Below are 17,851 nucleotides of genomic sequence, written 5' to 3' on the forward strand. Positions count from 1 at the left end.
AAAGATCACGTATCGACTCACCAATCAACAGTTGTCCTTGACACATTCAGATCTCTGTATTTTGCTGGTCAAGATGTCTACGAGTGCGGAATTCAGAGATCTCAACCACTTCATCGACCAGGCGGGCGCGGCCGCATGGCCCATCTTCATAATTGCGACAATCGTCTTCATTTTGCGAACGATTTCTCGTGTCTTCTACAGCAAAGCATCACTGGATTGGGAAGACTATGTTATTTCCATTTCATGGGTATGTCTTGTTCGCGCCAATCACCAAGCAAACTGACTTCTCCAGGTCCTGGACGTCGTCCGCATGGTCACGTTCCAACTAGCATTGAGCGCAACTCGCAAAGTTGATCTAAACGACCTGGCCGGCACTCTACCCAACGCTTCCTTCTGGAGCCTGTTCACGGACGCCTGGTCATTCCTCAGCGTCACGTCTCCGAAGGTTGGTGTCGCGTTCCTGCTCGTGCGAATCTTCCGACCGCGAAAATGGGTCGCCAACACTATTCTGGGAATGTCCATTGGGCTTTTTATTGTGTGCATTGCTGGATTCTTCATTTGCTTCGTCCAGTGCAATCCAATCGCGGGGCAATGGGACCCGTATAGCCACCCGAAAACAAAATGCTGGCCTCGCAATGTGCAAGTCGACTACTCCTTAATGGGAAGCTGTGAGTGCAGCCACTATATCAATTGCGAGACAGGACATACTAATCGTTTAGCAACGTCCGCGTTTCTCGACCTGGTTTTCGCTCTCTACCCAGGCTTCGTCATCTGGGGACTGCAGCTCCCGCTATGGAAGCGATTGAGCACCATGGGCTTCATGTGTCTCGGTGTAGGGTAAGCAAGACAGCCTCAGACCATTCGATCGACGACAAGCTTACTCCGCCCAGAGCCTTCGCCTTCGCTGTGGTCAAAGTCACCAGCAATACGACTCTCCTCGGCGAGCCCACAGTCACGGAATTCGCACAGAAGGCGTTGCACATTGCGCTGTGGAACAGCATTGAGAACGACTTCGTGATGCTCGCTGCGTGTCTCCCTTCTGTACGCCCTGTGCTGAGGCAGCTTGGCTTGTTTACTCGAACGCACCTCTCGACGAGCAGGCCGACACGCATGACGTCTCCCTCGATATCTGAGCGCTCTCTTCGGCGTGGGGACCACGGCGAGCCGTATGATGGTCGCGCGGTGGAGTTGGGGCATCATCCGCGCTCGATGAACAAGTCGATCCAGATTAAGCATGATGTTTCGCTAGAGTGGGAGCAGGCAAAGCCAAACTTCAGCAATCCTTCCTCCCAGGTATAGGGGGGCTGGTGTAACGCACTATCGTCTTTCCGCACCATTTTTTGTTTTGCCGCTAGTAGTACGTAGGAATATGATGCGAATGGTTGAGCTGATGACTCATGCACAAAACATTGCAACACTCAGGACTGATGACATCCCCAAGTGCTGCCTGACCCGGAAATTTTGAAGACCTATCATCGACATGCGGAGCCGTATGAAGCTAGTCGGCTCGGCCCTGAAGGATCACTCCCGCAACTGGGGTGCAAGCCCGGCGATCTGAACGGGTAGGTGGCACAACATTCAGACGACCTACTGGCGCAAACATGCAGGTCAGCAGCGCCCTCTGGTCTTGCAATCCCGCGTGTTCCCGCTCGAGCGTCTGCGTATTCTCGACGCGGCATAGGGCCACCGCAGGATTGCAGATAACTTGTATGCAGCCTTTCGCCCCCCGAGTTCCTTGCTTGCTTTGCCTCACTTCTGTTTCTACAAACTTTTTGCGAGAAGCACTGTCCAGTAGATTGCGAGTGCGTTTGTCTGACCCTGTACGCGGGCGTTTTCTTATCCAGCTCGGGCTTAAACAGGCGATTTCAAATTATGTTGCAATTTGTGGGTGCATTGGTACACACTGCAGTCATCCAGGAGGTCTGCGAGACAATGTCAGATTTGCACTGACGCATACTTTGGCAAAGACACCGGGGGCTGATATACGTGAAATTGCAGAATTAGTCTCGTACATCCCCATAAATGGTCAAACGTAAGGCAGAGTTACAAGCAGAAAAAGCCTATTGCACGCCCGCCTCGCCCGCGAATTAGAGATTGCGCGCTGTTTGGGACCATCAGACCTGTTCAGATCTGTTTGAGGCTTTTCACTTTCACACGAGCCGAACTCCGACGCGCTACGCCCCCAAGCGGTGCGAGCCTTAATTACCCCGCTATTGGCCACCAATATTCTTTGTCTCCACATGTTCTGAACAGTGCATGCAGGCGCTGTGGCGGCGGCGGCGGCGGCGATGGAGCTGACTGCATTCGCTAGTTCGTGTCGCGCAGGGCATGTACCATGCCTTGCGGCGCGGACATTGCTGTCTGTCTGCTTGAAGAAAGGTCTCGCCACGTCGAAACCCCTGCATGCGCTTGCTTATTACATAGGATCCTGCCGTTTTGAAGAAGCTGACACCCAGACACGGGCGCCACAGGCAACGTCGCCCAACGTCGAGCATCTTCTACTTACTTCGTCGCACTCGCTCGACTCTCCATTCACTGCTGCAATGACCGAACAGACTCCCGCAGCCAACCTCGTGGCTTCTGGTCAGGACTACGAAGACGAAAGCGTGCATGGCGTAGATGCACTGCAGGTCCAACAGCGTTATGGCGAAGAGGCCGCGAAGCGCATGCGTCAAGATGGCAACAGCCAATTTGTAGACGTCTCCTTGGACGGCAAGTTTGCCTCATTCCTTTCCGATCCGTGGGTCGAGAAGGATATGGTGAAAGATGTCAGAGCCATGTTCCCAAACAACGAGTGTCAAGTGCTGATTCTGGGTGCCGGGTTCGGCGGGCTACTGTCCGCGATCCGAATGGTCGAGGTTGGCATACGGCCGGAGGACATTCGTATCCTCGACATTGCTGGCGGCTTTGGTGGGACCTGGTACTGGAACCGGTATCCGGGGCTAAGCTGTGACATCGAGAGCTATTGCTATCTACCGTTGCTGGAAGAGACGGGATACATCCCGCACCATCGATATTCCCAGGGAGAGGAGATCCGCGAATATGCCAACTTGCTCGCGAAGAAGTGGGGAATTTCAGACAGCGCAGTATTCCAGACGCAAGCCCAGAAGCTGGTCTGGGACGAGAAATCCAAGGAATGGCAGGTCAAGCTCACACAACAGCGCAGTGGCGAAGAGCCGAGAATCATCGACGTTCACGCGCAATTCGTCGTGGCATCCAACGGCGTTCTGAATTGGCCGAAGCTGCCTGGGGTTCCGGGCATCCTTGAGTACCAGGGCGACATCTTCCACTCTTCGCGCTGGAACTACGCGCTCACGGGTGGATCGCCGAGTGATCCGTTGCTCACAAAACTGGAAGGGAAACGGGTCGCTATCGTAGGCACGGGGGCGACGGCTATCCAGATTGTGCCAGAGCTTGCTCGTTGGGCCAAGCATGTGTATGTCGTCCAGCGCACGCCAGCGTCCGTTAGCGACCGACAACAGCGCACGACAGACGAAGAATGGTTTCGCAGTAATGTCGCGACATCTAAGGGCTGGCAGCGAGAGCGCCTGCGCAACTTCCATCAGCACTTCACCCTCGACCAACCGCCCTCGACCAACCTTTGTGACGATGGATGGACCCGTGCCCCGGCGCTGGTAGGCCTTGCGGGCAATCCTGCAGGACCTCAGTCTATGGAAGAGATTCCAGCTTACATGGGGAAGCTGCACGAGGTTGATCTCCCTCGCCAGCAGGCGCTGCGGAGCCATGTGGAGAGCGTGGTGAACGATGCTGCTGTCGCAGAGAAACTTAAGGCTTGGTACCCCTCGTGGTGCAAGCGTCCGCTGTTCCACGACGAATACCTCTCCACGTTCAACCGCTCCAACGTCACGCTCGTCGATACCGTGGGCAAAGGCCTCGACAAGATAACTGTAGACTCCATCGTTGTGGGCGACCAAACCTACCCCGTTGACATCATCATCTTCGCCACGGGCTTCCGCGCGCCGTTCATCGGATCGCCCGCAGAGAAGGCAAACGTAAGCATCGTCGGCCGTGACGGCAAGTCGATGAGCGAGGAGTGGGCTCGCGAGGGGCCGTCTACCTTACACGGCGTGCTTGACGCCAACTTCCCGAACCTTTTCCTGTCCGGGCCGTGGCAGGCATCCAACAGCCCCAACTACCTATTCAATCTCGATTTCCTGGCGAAACACTCTGCGCATATCCTCGGCGACGCGAAGCGGCAGGCTGAGGGAAAGCGGTTCGTTGTGAGCGTGACGAAGGAGGCGACGGATGCGTGGGGGATGCAGGTGCTCATGCACTCTTTTCCAGGCGCGGCGATACTGGGTTGCACACCGGGGTACTTCAACGTTGAAGGTGAGCTAGCTCGCGCGCCGCCGGAGAGGCAGATGGTGATTGCAAGGTCAGGTGTTTGGGGTCATGGGATTGAGTCCTTCTGCAGGGAGGTGGAGGCTTGGTACGAGAAGAGCAATATGCATGGCATTGAGGTGCAGACAGTATTGTAAGTAGCTATAGTGATAGTAAGAAGTAGACTGGTAAATGATGAAAGCCCGTCTCCAAGTTAAGGTTAGGCCAGGTCACCCATAACGATCTCTACGATTTACGTACCTAGCGATAGAGTAAGCGTATGCAATTCTAATAATACCCTTCACTTAGCTAGTGAAGGGGTGTTTGCGGTACTATTACTATAGAAAGGTAGAACTTTAGGGGGAGTGTTACAAGGGGGGTAGCGAGGATATACTCACCTAATGTAAGGCTAATTAGTAAATTACTCATAAGGAGTGTTAGGGAGGAGAGTAATTAGGTATTAGCTATTAGGCTCTTGCACGCTATATAAGGTGTAGAGAGTGTGGCTATAACTTACATACGTATAAGAAAGATAATCTAGCTACTACTTAATCTATTGTATTAATATCTATCTATTATTTTATTGCGTTGTTGAGATATGCGTCTGCAAAGGTGGGCAAGTTTAGTGGGGTGCGGCGCTCGCTTGCCACCTACGTTACTCTGTTACGATGTTATTGCATTTGGCCAGTCCAACCATTCCTTCCAATAGGTGCCCAAAGATCCAGTAATGGCCTCGATAAGCATCCGGCCTGCAGGCCCAACAAGCCATAAGTCACGATGTCGATGGAGAAGAACCGCATAATAGCAGAGGATAACCAGGGCTTCAGGTGTGCGCCTCAGAAGCAAGTCGGTGAAATCGCCCGAAAGAAGAATGGGCCAAGCCCATATTAACCCTGCAGGTTGCTTTTCTGTAGGGACGGAATCGTCAAAAGAAGCCTCGGTTTGATAAACCAGTTGTAAATGGGATACTGCGTCTCGACAAGCCTCCTCTGAGCTCGTGCTCACACAGGCGTCATCTAGCAAGCGATAGAGGCGGTCGGCGACGGTCTTAGCTTGCTCTTGCATATTTAACGAGGTGGTTCTTATTAATTGTTCTGCCTGTGTGAGGATCGGAGATATGTTGGACTGCATTAATAAGTCCCACGATTGGGCGGTGATCGCACGGACTCCTCGATGAAGATTTGAATACGATAAGTATTTATCTAAAAAGGTGTCTGCATGGTTTTTTGATGATGCGACTGCTTCTGCAAGAGCATGCATTCCGAGAAAGCTTGTGAAGACGAGCATAGGAGCACAGTTCGCTGAGTTGATCTCGATAGGACTGTCGTTCAGAAAGGCCAAGGCTTGTGTTTGGAGGGCCATAGCTTCCTCGTGGTAAAATTGTGCAAGTTCTGGCCTGGTATGTGACAGGTGCATGGCGGAGAGTGCAAGTATTTGATGCATGAGATAGGGAGCAGAAGAGGCTATCGGCATCAAAACATGAAAGAAGGTAGGGTCCAGCTGATGTCCGTGTGCAAGGCTTGGACCTGTTACCATAATGAAGTTGCTTAATAGCTCCATATGACGCATGTTCACAGGCGGATATAGTGCATCGTGTTGTGCAGGAGACGTAACAGCCAGGCTTGGCGTTTCCGCAGATAGCACGAAAGTTGAGGGAGTCGATATGTGGGCCACCGCGCTCGTGGTAGCCGTCGAAGGGGTCGTTGCAGCAGGCGTAGAAACAACATCGCCAGCTGATGAGGACAGAGGATGAAGCTTCGATACTGCTAGGGGCGGCCTCTGTGCGTGCGCTGGCGAAGGCGGGTAAATGCAGGTTCGGTCGAGAGTCAAACAATTCCTGCAAGCGGGCCGAGCCTCATCGCACTAAAAGAAGCGGCGCTGAGTCAGAAACTTTGACAGTCGATAGGTCAATGATGATCATGGATCGCAATACCTTGACGTGGCGACGTTTACACTCCTGACATCCAAGTCGAGACTTTTTGTGCGGCCTACGACGAGACATGATGAGCCGACTTCACAGAGCACGGCAATGCGTCGTGGTCAGGAGCGGTGTGTCTGCGTGCGCAGTGTTGCGAGCGAAAATTTGAGCTTGGAGGTTGTTAGACCGGCGAACGGAAGGAGCAAACCATATACGAATACGTTGCCAAGAGAGTCGGCGCTGCTCGAACGGATACGATTGGTTGAACAGATACGACGTATTTGATACCTCCGAATACGTTGCCAAGAGAGTCGGCGCTGCTCGAACGGATACGATTGGTTGAACAGATACGACGTATTTGATACCTCCGAATACGACACGCTAGTCCTCAAGAACGCGCAACACGATTAACCCGATCCGACACGCCAGTACGAGGCGTAGGTGCAACGAAATTCACAGATGGTATTTGACATGAACGGATTCCTGAGCCGAAAGATAAAAGTAACGATGGGAACGAACTTTGAAATCTTTCAATGATCCGTTTTACAATGGTTTCTATGGCTCTATTGCTCTCTTTTTGGGCAGCCTTGGTGCCAAGTCTGTCTAGCGTTGTAGCTCAACATCCAATCCATTCTTTCGAGACGGCATGTTCTGCGTTCGCTTCCGCATTCAACCACCCGGGTGTCAAGGTCCAGTTCAGTCAATTTCTTCCACAAGGCTACAACTTGTCAATTACAGATTACGTGAGTCTTCGACTGGCACGTATTTACGATATCTGACCCAGTCAGCCTCAATCATGCCTTGACTCTCAAGGCTCGTCCCCTGTGCAGATACTTGGCGCTGATGTATGTCGTGTCGCCATACTCGTGGATACATCCGCGAATAGCAGTATGACGCTAGAAGCTTGGTTGCCCAAAGCCTGGACAGGCAGATTCCTAAGCGGAGGCAACGGTGGCTTAAGCGGATGTATTCAGTACACCGACTTGTCATATGGCTCATCCTCAGGATTTGCAACGGTTAGCGGCAATAATGGCCATAATGGATCGTCTGGAGCGCCTTTCTACACGCATCCTGAAGTCCTTGAAGACTATTCTTACCGCGCAATCTATGTAGGGAGTATTGTTGGCAAGCAGATAGCTCAAGCCTTCTATGGTCGCGATGCTTCCAAGTCCTACTTCATGGGCTGCTCTGGTGGGGGTCGACAAGGATTCAAGCTGGCACAATCTTTCCCGGAAGTGTTTGATGGTATCATCGCTGCTGCTCCCGCACTGGATTTTGATAGCTTCATTGCCTGGGGCGCGCAGCTTAGCTCCATTGCCGGCTTTGATACTAATTCAACCGAGTTTATCAGCGAATCGCTTTGGAAGGCCATTCATGAGGAGGTGTTGGATCAATGCGATGGTTTAGATGGCGCACTCGATGGGTATGTCCTAAAAAATCGCTTCTGTGACCATCGCTGATCATGAAGAAGTATTATCGAGGACACAGATCTTTGCCATCCGCAATACGAGCGCCTGATCTGTAATGAAACCGCGAACGACTCCTCGAAGTGCTTGACTCGCGCTCAAGTCGGCAAGGTCCGCGCTCTTTATGAGCCTTTGTACAACGATAACGGCTCGTTATTGTATCCCAAACTCCAGCCTGGAACCGAAACAACTTCCTTCGATACATACTTCTCCGGCACACTTTCAAGTCTCTTTTCGGACTGGTTCAAGTATGTCGTATACAACCCTACTTTCGATACTGAGACATTGAGTCGCGAAGATCTCATTGCAGCAGCTTCATATGATCCCTACAATATCAGCACCTCTAAGTCAGACCTCTCGGCGTTCGAGCGAAGAGGCGGGAAACTGCTTACCCTGCACGGGTTCGAAGATAACATTATCCCGACGGACATCAGTACCTCGTACTATCACCGAGTTTCTGAAGCAATGTCACGACCCCCTTCTTCTCTGGATGAGTTTTACCGCTACTTCCGGGTCAGCGGCTTGAGTCACTGCGCACTGGGCAATGGCGCTTATAGCGTAGGCATGTATTCTTTTGGCCTAATCCCCAACGCTATGGAGCAAGACCCTGACGATAATGTTCTTTCCCGGATCGTGGCGTGGGTTGAGCGTGGCGAGGCACCAGAATATATCCGTGGAACTGCCTTTGTCGGTGCATACCCGGGATCGGCAATAGCGTATAAGCGCAAGCATTGCAAATACCCTGCGACGAACAAATATGTTGGACAAGGCAGCTTCACATCTGAAAACAGTTGGACATGTCTATAGATAAAGGAAGCAGCTTGCGCGTCGTTGGTAATGTAAGGTGAAGTGTGTTAGCGGTGATATGTCGAGGGAACACTACCAGGCCTCCGACGCGGTGCAGCTATGGACACTGGACATTAATTCTTCACTCTGTATTTTAAGCATAGATGAAGATCTGAGAGTCTTGACTAGGCCAAGACTTTTTACTTTCCCAGCCTTCTCTGAGCCTGCTACTATAAGCTGAGCCACTAGCTTGTATATAAGGAAGCCAGACTTGGTAAAGTTATATATGTACTCATCTATAATACCATACTTCTCCTCTAGCGCAGTTATTGCGAGACTGCTTAGAAAGCTATGTTACCCAAGGAGCAGCATCGGTGTCGTCGCGACATTATAGTCTCCCAAACCTCACGATGCATTGAGAGAACATTGTCGATCAGACACTAGAGGAATCCAGATTTACTATAGCGGTAGCAGGAAGCTATGAAGGACTGTATTGATCTATGAAAGTTGATACTTAAGACTGCTTTTATACTTGCTCATAGGTGTCCTAGAGACCCGGATGCCTCGGAGGCTTACGTACGTCAGCTTGCGTATCCCCTATCAGCCTCAAACAACCTCAGTACTGTCACATTTACAGGTGGTCTTGGCAATGAAGAACTTTGGACTTAGTGCGATTGGCGCCGACATTAATAGTCCGAGGGTGTTGTTCATGCCTCCAGATATCTTGGATGGCCTGAATGTCGCTCTCTCATAGGTAGATTCAAACGTCAAGAAGAATTAAGATGTTTGTATTGCAGGTGAGGAGTAGGCTGATAGCTACTGCCTCTAAGAGGCGTATTTCCACAAGCCGTACCCTCACTGCACATCAGTGTACCTTTGGAACTATTATCGCTGTCACCTCAATTACAGAACTAGCAGCTTACTACCAATGACATGTCGCAACTTAATGATGTATTGATGCTAAGCCTCCTGTGCTCTATCTTTCTGCTTCTTATTGCTAATTTTAAAGGTACATAAGAGTCTTCTCGGCTCTGCCTAAGTACACTTTGGTACAAGTCCTTCATCGCGCTCGAAATCTTGAAGTGGAGTGTGGCTCATCTTGCGAATAACGATATCGCTTGGGTACAGGAAGAAGAAAACGATGGCCACAGCAAACATTGTTACTGTGTCGAATACGTAGAGCGGCCACTCGTGCGTTAAAAGGTAGCTGTTCTCGCCTGAGACGTACTCTATTATACGGAAGATGGAACGCACAATAATAAGCAAACTGACAGCGTACAGCATGTGCAAAGTCTTAATCCATGCCTGGTCGACCTGGAAGGATGCTTCTGTAGGACGTTTACGAATACGAGAGTGGAAAATCACTGCGGTGATGCCGAAACAAGAGAAGGAGATTAGTTGAATCGCCAGACCTCCAATGACTGCCCACTTCCCGATGATCGCCAGGAAAGGATGGTCGGTACTCAGGATGGTGAGCGGGGCTGAGTTGCCAAGGAATATAAATGAGAGTACGTCGCCGGTAACGAATAGGCCGGTCAGCCAGCGGGGACTGATAATGGACAGATGTGAAGCCTCGACGACAAGGATGATACGTCCAAGGCACATGTAGATGGTGGCAGCAAAGAGAGCAGGCGGAAGAAGTATCATGGTACTCTGGACGACGTACGGCACAATTGCATTGGTGTGATTCCCGGCGGCGGCACGCGCGCAATAACCGACGAACTCCACTAATAGCTGTAAGAACGTTATCATCACAAAGGGCACAGATGCACTTACTGAAGCATCCAATGATGAAGGCTGAGCAGAACCACGTCCGCGTCGTATGCATGCGCCAGCTGAGAAGAGCCGCGATGACGAGCCAGGCTATGGCGAAGATTGCCGAGGCTGGAACGGATGGTACATATTTCCATAAATAGTATGTCCCGCCGTTGATGGGAAGGAGCTCAGGCATGGTGGCAGGACGGTGGTAGAGATGTTGACTGAGTTGTAGACGTAGACTGGTTTGGGGCGGAGGCTTCGATTGCGTTCGGGAGGCTTCGAAAATGAAGCAGTCTCAAAAATTACAGATGAATGGACACTGAAAACACCGTGCGTTAAAGATTGAATAGACAAGCAACAAGGAAGGTGCGAGCCACGAAGATAATTGATGAGAAAAAGAGCGAGACTATATCTGTTTTTCAACCAAAGAGCCTGGCACCACTATCGTCTATCCGTGCTTGAAACGGGATACGAGAGCATGATCCTTCGCTCACTACCTAGTCATCTAATTTTGTTCGTACCTTAACATGTTCTACCATGGTGAAACCCAGCTTCACATACGGAAGGATCATTCAACCTTCCAAGCTCAGTGTTCTATGGGTAATTGCATAGGCACTGCCCGCCAAGGTGACTTGAGGATCCGTTAAAGCGGCTATGTTGAAAATACGGCGTATAGACTAGCATACACGTATAACTCGTATTTCCGCTCCGGGTATCCAATCATCGTCACAACCACGAAGCACGCAACGAGATTCGCACATCACAGCTCAGACTCATGCCCAGCGCGAGTCCGAACGAGATGCCATGTAACATGCAGATCACGGGTTTCTCGCATTTTTCGAGGGAGGTGATGCAGTCTTGGAATTCGAGGATGTGTCGACGCAGACCATTGGCCTTCTGTAGTCAGCATGTAACTTCTTGGGTGAACCTAGGAGTTTGGCTTTGAAGTCGGTGGAGGTTACCTTGCGTGCTGAATCGACGGTCGCAGGGGCGAAGGTGGCGCATAGAAACACGAGTACGTGATGGCTTTGCCAAACGAGGGGTCTGCGCCTGCATTCGCAAGGCTGACCAGATCCAGCCATGGCGAGCAATGATAGTCCAATTGTTTTTCATTATGCTGAAGAGATACGACGTATTTCTGTGGTGAAAAGTGATGTTGTAGTCAACGGCGAAGTCGTCCTTGCCCAAAGACGGTTAGATACCAACATGGCTGGTTAGAACGAACCATCTACAGCATCTGCTCTGGAGTGAGTACGCATGCAGCTGGAGTCATTTGGAGACGTGGACAAAGATCACTAATTGGAAGCATACGCAGGTCCTTTATAGCCCGCGATGCAACTATCGAAGATGCTCGAGCCGTGCCAAGCGTCTATGCTCGCTTAGTCATCAATTTTCTTTCACACAAGTCACTTGGGTAAACTAATTTCATCCTTAGCAACGTCTCTGAACCGCAATGCCCCACCCATCCCGAAATCGCTAAGGTCGCTTGATACGTCCCGAATTTCACATGATCGTTCGTCCGATCCGTGTTCTCCAAGCTGCGAGGATGATCTCCACGCTTGTTGGGCAGAGTGGTCGCGAGTACAACCTCCAAAAAGTGCTCCAACGGCACCCCAAGAAGCCCGAACTTAGCGTCTGCCTTGCGCTGTGAGTTCCGAAACTCCCGCATATCTATCAAACTGGGTGACACTGATCGCTTTTTCCAGCTGTGACAAGACGCCCTACGTCGTGAAGCCCGTCTCAGAGTCCATCTTGGAGCATCTGCAAGAGTTTCGAGCCGAGTTTGAAAGTCATCCTCGTCTTCGCATTCATGTTGACAAGATCGAAAAAGAGAGCATTCTCGTTTACGAATACTTCAAAACCGATTTGCTCGCATTGGTAGAGAATTACCCTCCTCTTCCGTTAACAGCAAGGAAGAAGATATTGAAGGAGATCGGAAACACACTTGCTGAAATGCATGAGAAGAATTGGATCCACCTAGGTACAAAACTACCTGCATGCCCCGGCTTCGACAAAAGCTTTGCTAATTTGACTATAGACGTGAAACCGGACAATATCTTCCTGAATTGGTACGTGGACTCGAGCGACGAATTTCACCTGGGAAAAGTAGTCTTGGGCGACATGGACTGCGCGTTGAAATTAAAAGGCGAGAAACTACTGAACTACAAGATTGGAAACGTCATGTGGCGTAGTCCGGAAGGACAGCTGGGAAGAGGCGTAGGAAAGCCTTCTGAAGTCTTCTCCTTTGCTCTCTTGGTAAGTCTTGTGCTCAATTAGACCTGCACAAGCTTATTAACTGCCCGATCTAGTGTCTCTACGTCATCACGGGGGTGCAGTCATTGCACTTCGACTTCGCGGAGCTTGACACTGAGCCTGAGGTGGTAGTTTTGTTCAAACTACTTTCGACCTTCGGCCCGCTACCAGATGCACTTATGAAGCATGTCGATGATGCGAAGGCTGGTGAGCTTCTGACCAATTTATGGCAGGCAGTGAAGGAGAACGACGTGAATGGGGATTTCGCGGATTGGACAGAGGACGTGTTTCCTAACCTTACCGACGAAGCAAAGAGGTTGATCTTAAGGATGACCAATCTCGATCCAGCTAAGAGAGCAACGATGTCAGAAATTGTCAAGGATAGTTATTGGGTCGAAGATGAGAAGTCTTGAGTGACGGTTGGCGTACAAGGTTCAGCGTGTCAAAATTGAAGCATAGCATTGCGGTGGCTTCTTAACAAGCTTATCTGGTCATGATAGCCCCCGGGTCTTTCCTTGTTTCGCTTCTATGTAACAGCTTTCCATCATGGCATCAACTAAAAAACTCAAACTGTAACTCTACATCCTTCAACTTCCTCTCATTGTCAAGAGTGTCTTGCTGCTCGACATGCCATTCTCTCCTAGAGCTCGCTGGTCCTGAGGAGTGGATCTAAGGATAAACATGCTTGGTCGTGATATGGTTGCCCTTGGAATCTTCGAAGACAGTGGTGAAGTGAGACTTACTATCGATTTCGCTTGGATACTCTTTTTCGCTGAGGTCCGTTGTTAGCCTTGTCAAGCACAATGATGAGAGGAATGTCTCTCACTCTAAGATCGCAATAGCGGCACCAGCAGGGACGTCACCGGCCTTCTTTAAAGCCTCGCAAAACTCGTCTTGCACGCCCTACGCCAAGAAGCTACGCTCCCAAGTGGAAGTCTTGGTGGCATACTTGACTTGAATTGCTTTACCGCCTGCATTAACAGTCTTGATCACTTTGCTAGAAATGACTTTGTTGTAGGACATGTTGCGAAGAGAATACTTGTAATGTAGATGGATAGATGGTCTCGGAAGAGGTCGTCTTGATTTGCGGATGTGGATTCCAATTACTGGTCTTTCTTGTGTCTTTCGATTCTGTGGCTTGATTCAACATATGTTCGTTGACATCACTTTTATATTCAACCAGCGCGGCTGATTTATCGACCGCCTTGTATATTGAGCTCTATTGCTTGCACAATTAACAAGTGACCCAGAAAACACCCATCACCAAGATCACTGCACTGTTCGTCACCGGCGGCAAGGCGCGACTGAGGCACGGTCATCGGCGCTGAAGATCTATTGGTTCCAATGTACTCTAAATAGCCACTATAAGTGGACTGCCAGCGTGACGCTGGAAGTATATTTACCAGCACTACATTTCGTTGGTCAAAGTAGTGGCACGACGAGAGGATGTCGTTTCAAACATTGATGTTCTGGAAGGGAGATGATAATGCCGTTTATATTATTCTACCAAGGGACTCTAGAAGTCCTCTAAGCTTGGCCCAGGCACCTCCAGGTAACCCTGATCGTAATTACACGCAACACCATTCATATAACACCAATAAAATTATTAGACGAGCTGATGATACGAACAATGTGAGGCCAATGTTCCATGCAAAAGAAGCTGCAAGAAGCGCTTGGTGATCGCCTCTAAGCGCTTGGTCCGGAGCAGATGGTTGGTGACGAAAAGAGTTTAAGGTTTGCTTTTAGGGTCGTGGTTAGAAACCATTTCGCTAGTACCTCGGTGTCTTTCGCGGCGGCAAATGCCTGCATTATTATTGTGACTATGAATAACTTTATATAAGAGGAATTCGGCGTCTCGCTGTGTGTAGTGTCTGCAGGAAAGCGGCCTTGGAAGGTTATAGTACCTAGGTATTGTCTCCGTATGCCTCGCGTCCCAATTCCACGCTATATGAGAGTGCGTTCTTGCGTAGGAAGCCGAATTCCAGCTCGGGGTATTGTTGCACTTTGGAGTGGGGGCCAATATGCAATTCCGTGCCGCTCCCCGTGCTACACTAATTGCAGAGGCCTTAAGCACGCAAACCTTCCCCAAGCCGCATTTTGCCTCAGCATCCAACACTTGGCAATCTTAGAGTTCTACCATCTACATATACGACTGCACACGGACTAAGTTCCCACCTCCTTGAATGTGCCGCATGCTGGGTTAGGTATACAACCCCTACTTAGGCTGTCTTCGCCTCGCCCATCTAGCCAGAACACCGCGCTGAACCGGCGGTGGTGACGTTGCGCAAACTCGACCGCAAGCTATATCTTACTTATATTCCCCAGTCCACGTAGGATATATCTCTTCTGTTAACTATTCTGTCAATGCCTAGGCAGCAGTACACACGTTCGATCTCTTCCATTTGCACTAGTCGGTTGACGAAATGGCTTACTTGTGGAACACCCTTAAGGCTAAAGGTGGTATGAAATTCTCTAAAGTCTACACAGCATTTAGCTATAGTACTTAGTATCTGTATAGTACGTTAGACTAATAGTCTCGTCCGGCAACGCTGCCCACACACGCCTATATCTACTTATACACCTCCTACGAGCTAATGTACCACTATGTCGCTACCACCATCTCCTTAACCTTTGCCGCCTCTTCCAGCCTAATGTCCTCTAGCCCCCACACTACGTTGAAGCAGTAGTACCGCCCATACTGTCTAGTAGCTGCCGCTCACACCGGAACCGCTCGGCCCTCTGCTCAGTCTCTATCGCCTTAGCAATAAGTTTGTCACCAATGTACAGCACGCCCGTCCCAATTAACACCAGGCACTTGACGCGTCCTTCTAGCGGCTCTGGTCCCACACCTCGCGGACCGGGTTATTCGCGCCCATCGCCTCGTCTACAAACTCTTCGCCAAAGCGTCCTAACCGATAAGCAGCGACGGATCTGGCCGAATCCGTGCCAGAATGGGTTTAACGTTAGGGTTCGAGCGCGCAGGATCGGGAATTTAGGGGGCAAAACCATATGGCAAATCCGCGTGTGTTCCAGCCCAAATCCATGAAATCATCTCATAGGAAAGGTGTTCATCTTACCTTTCCCCACGCCTCCGTCGCTTTGCATCCTAAATTGGACATCATTAGTGTTGCGTGGTAGGGTTAGGGTAAATAGACTTAGGGTTATCTATAGAACTCGTCTGGGACGTATAGACTAGCAACATTAGAAATAACTAATAGCTGGCGCTGTAGCACCTATAACTAATTACTAGTAAAGGCGCCTAGGAGATAGTAGCATAGTCTATTAAAAATATTAAGGAGTATCTCTAGTACTTATATAGGTATGGGGTCCTAATCTATAAGAGCTATAAGGCTAGCGTATAGAATCTTAATATCTATCTCGACTAATACTATACTATACTAATAAAGATCCACCTCGTAATTATTAAACACTTTAAACACTTCTAGGTTAAAGATCTAAAGATAATTAGTCTCCTATTATAATGGGCTACGCCCTAGATACCAGACCTCCCCCACTATAGACTAGGCGGCTCACCCTAAGGTTATGTAACTTAGACTATATAGCACTAGGAGCTGGCGGGTAGAGCCTATAAGCGATTCGTCTATTCTATACCTAAATACTACTATCTCTCTACTATTAAAGTTAAGGCTACACTATTCACCCCATATCTCTAACATTTAAATCGCTTACCCTTTTTTTTAAGCAGTTTAGTCCTTCATAATAATACTATCTAATAATGGCCTATAACCTCCACTCAATAGAATCCTATAGTAGGGAATTAGATAACCACGCGCTATTAGATATAGAATCTCCTTATCTAACTTAGTTACCTCCATCTAATAATTCTTAAGAATAGTTAGGTACTATTCATGCTAGTTTATACCCATTAGGGATAGGGCGCTCTAGAATAGGCTGTGTAACGGGGGTCGCTTTACTAGGAGGCTAAGCTAACCTCGAAAGGGGGTTCTAGTGGGAAATGAGGGCTTTAGGAAGCGGTATAGTCGCGTTAGGTTAATGTATTAATTAACTATAGTAAGGTTGTATTGCCAAAACATTACGAGTAATCTTTCCTATAAGGAAACTAGATGTAATAACTGTATCGTGGATTAACGATAATAGATTACTATGGGAATCCGTCATCTCTATATACTGCTATTAGACCTGGCTCTATAGGCTCTACCTTATAGAGCCTGTAGAGCCGGCTCTATAGGCTCTACACCATAGAGCCTATAGAGCCGTCACGTAACCTTATCACGTGCCCTAATGCTTACGTGTCTATGTTATGGTAAGCGCTGTTGCCATAAGTAATATCTCCCTAGTTAAAACCCTAGTTATTGTCATTGCTGTTATCGTAATTACCCTATAGGTTATTCTATTACGGCGTAGCTGTAACACCATCCCCTCCTTCTAAGGTTTTAGTCTAGGGATTAATCCGTGATAGGGGTCCGGCTATATTAGTAGGGCTGGCCCCATTATAAGTTTAGTATTTATGGCCCTCTATGTCTTCCCATAAGATACTTAAACGACTGGGGCTTGCCAACTAGATTAGCCTACGTGGATTCCTTACCATACCCTATTCTTACTATGCCAAAAACAACCTTCCTTATATTATTTCTCTAGAAGATACCCTAAGACGACTAGCTTATAAAGCCTATGTTTATACGAGTGTTTGGCATCACTATAATGTTAAGGGAGTAATGGCCTCGTCTAGTTAGTTTTCTATCCTATCCCTTATTTTAAGGCTTATAATTTCTAGTGCAATCGCTTAATTACTCCTAAGCCAAAATTGTAGCTGAACTTACCGTGGTTGAGAAGGTGTAGGAACGGCTTCTAGATAACCTAGCTATAGCTCGTGCCTATATATCCTAACTTTAGAAATAGAAGGCTCTTCTTAATAGGCGGGTGGGAGATTAATCTACCCAACTAGAACTAGAGTTAGATTAAGAAGAGGCGGATCTATAAGCTATAGGTTTATAGGATAAGGTGGAGTCTCTTAAAGTAACTTACTTTAAGAGACTCCACCTCTTTACTAATAATAGTAATTCTTAAAATTTACTATAAGGTGGTCTAAGTAGTTAGAATCCTAGTCTAATGTCCCCTAGCTTTCTTTAAGAGATTAGTTTAGCTAGAACTCCTCTAACTTCTTAGGGTAGTTAAGGTTTCCCTTAGGTTCCTAGGTCTTATCCTATAGGTTTCCCTTCTTGTCTTCCCCTAGCCACTTGACTTTATAGTAGTTCTGGCCATTTACAATCCTATGGCCTATAATACTAGTAACTTCCCATTCTTACTACTAATCTCTATAGGTATCTAACTCATATACTATAGGTTC

The 17,851-nt window shown here is 48.8% G+C and overlaps 8 protein-coding genes across 8 annotated transcripts; 4 read left to right on the forward strand and 4 right to left on the reverse strand.

Moving 5' to 3' along the window:
• Nucleotides 1-73: 73 nt before the first annotated feature.
• On the forward strand, nucleotides 74-1,299 carry CC84DRAFT_1223717 (uncharacterized protein; the record flags this gene model as incomplete). The annotated part of the gene is made up of 4 exons (XM_018183516.1): nucleotides 74-247; nucleotides 293-668; nucleotides 720-837; nucleotides 891-1,299. The coding sequence occupies 4 exons, from the start codon at nucleotides 74-76 to the stop codon at nucleotides 1,297-1,299; spliced, it is 1,077 nt and encodes a 358-aa protein (XP_018028906.1).
• Nucleotides 1,300-2,348: 1,049 nt separating this feature from the next.
• Nucleotides 2,349-4,537, forward strand: CC84DRAFT_1170048 (FAD/NAD(P)-binding domain-containing protein). Its single transcript, XM_018179824.1, has one exon. The coding sequence runs from the start codon at nucleotides 2,544-2,546 to the stop codon at nucleotides 4,497-4,499; it is 1,956 nt and encodes a 651-aa protein (XP_018028907.1). The 5' UTR covers nucleotides 2,349-2,543; the 3' UTR covers nucleotides 4,500-4,537.
• A 357-nt stretch (nucleotides 4,538-4,894) lies between these two features.
• On the reverse strand, nucleotides 4,895-6,424 carry CC84DRAFT_1210777 (uncharacterized protein). The gene is made up of 2 exons (XM_018182314.1): nucleotides 6,275-6,424; nucleotides 4,895-6,204 (listed from the first exon to the last, which is right to left on the reverse strand). The coding sequence occupies exons 1-2, from the start codon at nucleotides 6,341-6,343 to the stop codon at nucleotides 5,005-5,007; spliced, it is 1,269 nt and encodes a 422-aa protein (XP_018028908.1). The 5' UTR covers nucleotides 6,344-6,424; the 3' UTR covers nucleotides 4,895-5,004.
• A 392-nt stretch (nucleotides 6,425-6,816) lies between these two features.
• On the forward strand, nucleotides 6,817-8,532 carry CC84DRAFT_1158677 (putative feruloyl esterase; the record flags this gene model as incomplete). The annotated part of the gene is made up of 3 exons (XM_018177059.1): nucleotides 6,817-7,002; nucleotides 7,048-7,682; nucleotides 7,731-8,532. The coding sequence occupies 3 exons, from the start codon at nucleotides 6,817-6,819 to the stop codon at nucleotides 8,530-8,532; spliced, it is 1,623 nt and encodes a 540-aa protein (XP_018028909.1).
• A 720-nt stretch (nucleotides 8,533-9,252) lies between these two features.
• Nucleotides 9,253-10,594, reverse strand: CC84DRAFT_1238489 (RTA1 like protein). The gene is made up of 2 exons (XM_018183942.1): nucleotides 10,288-10,594; nucleotides 9,253-10,238 (listed from the first exon to the last, which is right to left on the reverse strand). Exons 1-2 carry the CDS (start codon nucleotides 10,460-10,462, stop codon nucleotides 9,547-9,549), a joined length of 867 nt encoding a protein of 288 aa, XP_018028910.1. The 5' UTR covers nucleotides 10,463-10,594; the 3' UTR covers nucleotides 9,253-9,546.
• Nucleotides 10,595-10,722: 128 nt separating this feature from the next.
• Nucleotides 10,723-11,565, reverse strand: CC84DRAFT_1170049 (uncharacterized protein). Its single transcript, XM_018179825.1, has 2 exons — nucleotides 11,232-11,565; nucleotides 10,723-11,163 (listed from the first exon to the last, which is right to left on the reverse strand). Exons 1-2 carry the CDS (start codon nucleotides 11,349-11,351, stop codon nucleotides 10,996-10,998), a joined length of 288 nt encoding a protein of 95 aa, XP_018028911.1. The 5' UTR covers nucleotides 11,352-11,565; the 3' UTR covers nucleotides 10,723-10,995.
• Nucleotides 11,566-11,707: 142 nt separating this feature from the next.
• CC84DRAFT_1264903 (calcium/calmodulin dependent protein kinase-like protein) lies at nucleotides 11,708-13,096 on the forward strand. Its single transcript, XM_018185350.1, has 4 exons — nucleotides 11,708-11,916; nucleotides 11,976-12,250; nucleotides 12,308-12,525; nucleotides 12,579-13,096. The coding sequence occupies exons 1-4, from the start codon at nucleotides 11,777-11,779 to the stop codon at nucleotides 12,933-12,935; spliced, it is 990 nt and encodes a 329-aa protein (XP_018028912.1). The 5' UTR covers nucleotides 11,708-11,776; the 3' UTR covers nucleotides 12,936-13,096.
• Nucleotides 13,097-13,191: 95 nt separating this feature from the next.
• CC84DRAFT_1191782 (uncharacterized protein) lies at nucleotides 13,192-13,545 on the reverse strand (the record flags this gene model as incomplete). The annotated part of the gene is made up of 3 exons (XM_018181206.1): nucleotides 13,192-13,294; nucleotides 13,349-13,425; nucleotides 13,477-13,545. 3 exons carry the CDS (start codon nucleotides 13,543-13,545, stop codon nucleotides 13,192-13,194), a joined length of 249 nt encoding a protein of 82 aa, XP_018028913.1.
• Nucleotides 13,546-17,851: the final 4,306 nt, after the last annotated feature.

This window comes from Paraphaeosphaeria sporulosa, assembly GCF_001642045.1.
Source record: "Paraphaeosphaeria sporulosa strain AP3s5-JAC2a unplaced genomic scaffold CC84scaffold_20, whole genome shotgun sequence".
In the NCBI taxonomy this organism is placed as follows: Eukaryota; Fungi; Ascomycota; class Dothideomycetes; order Pleosporales; family Didymosphaeriaceae; genus Paraphaeosphaeria; species Paraphaeosphaeria sporulosa.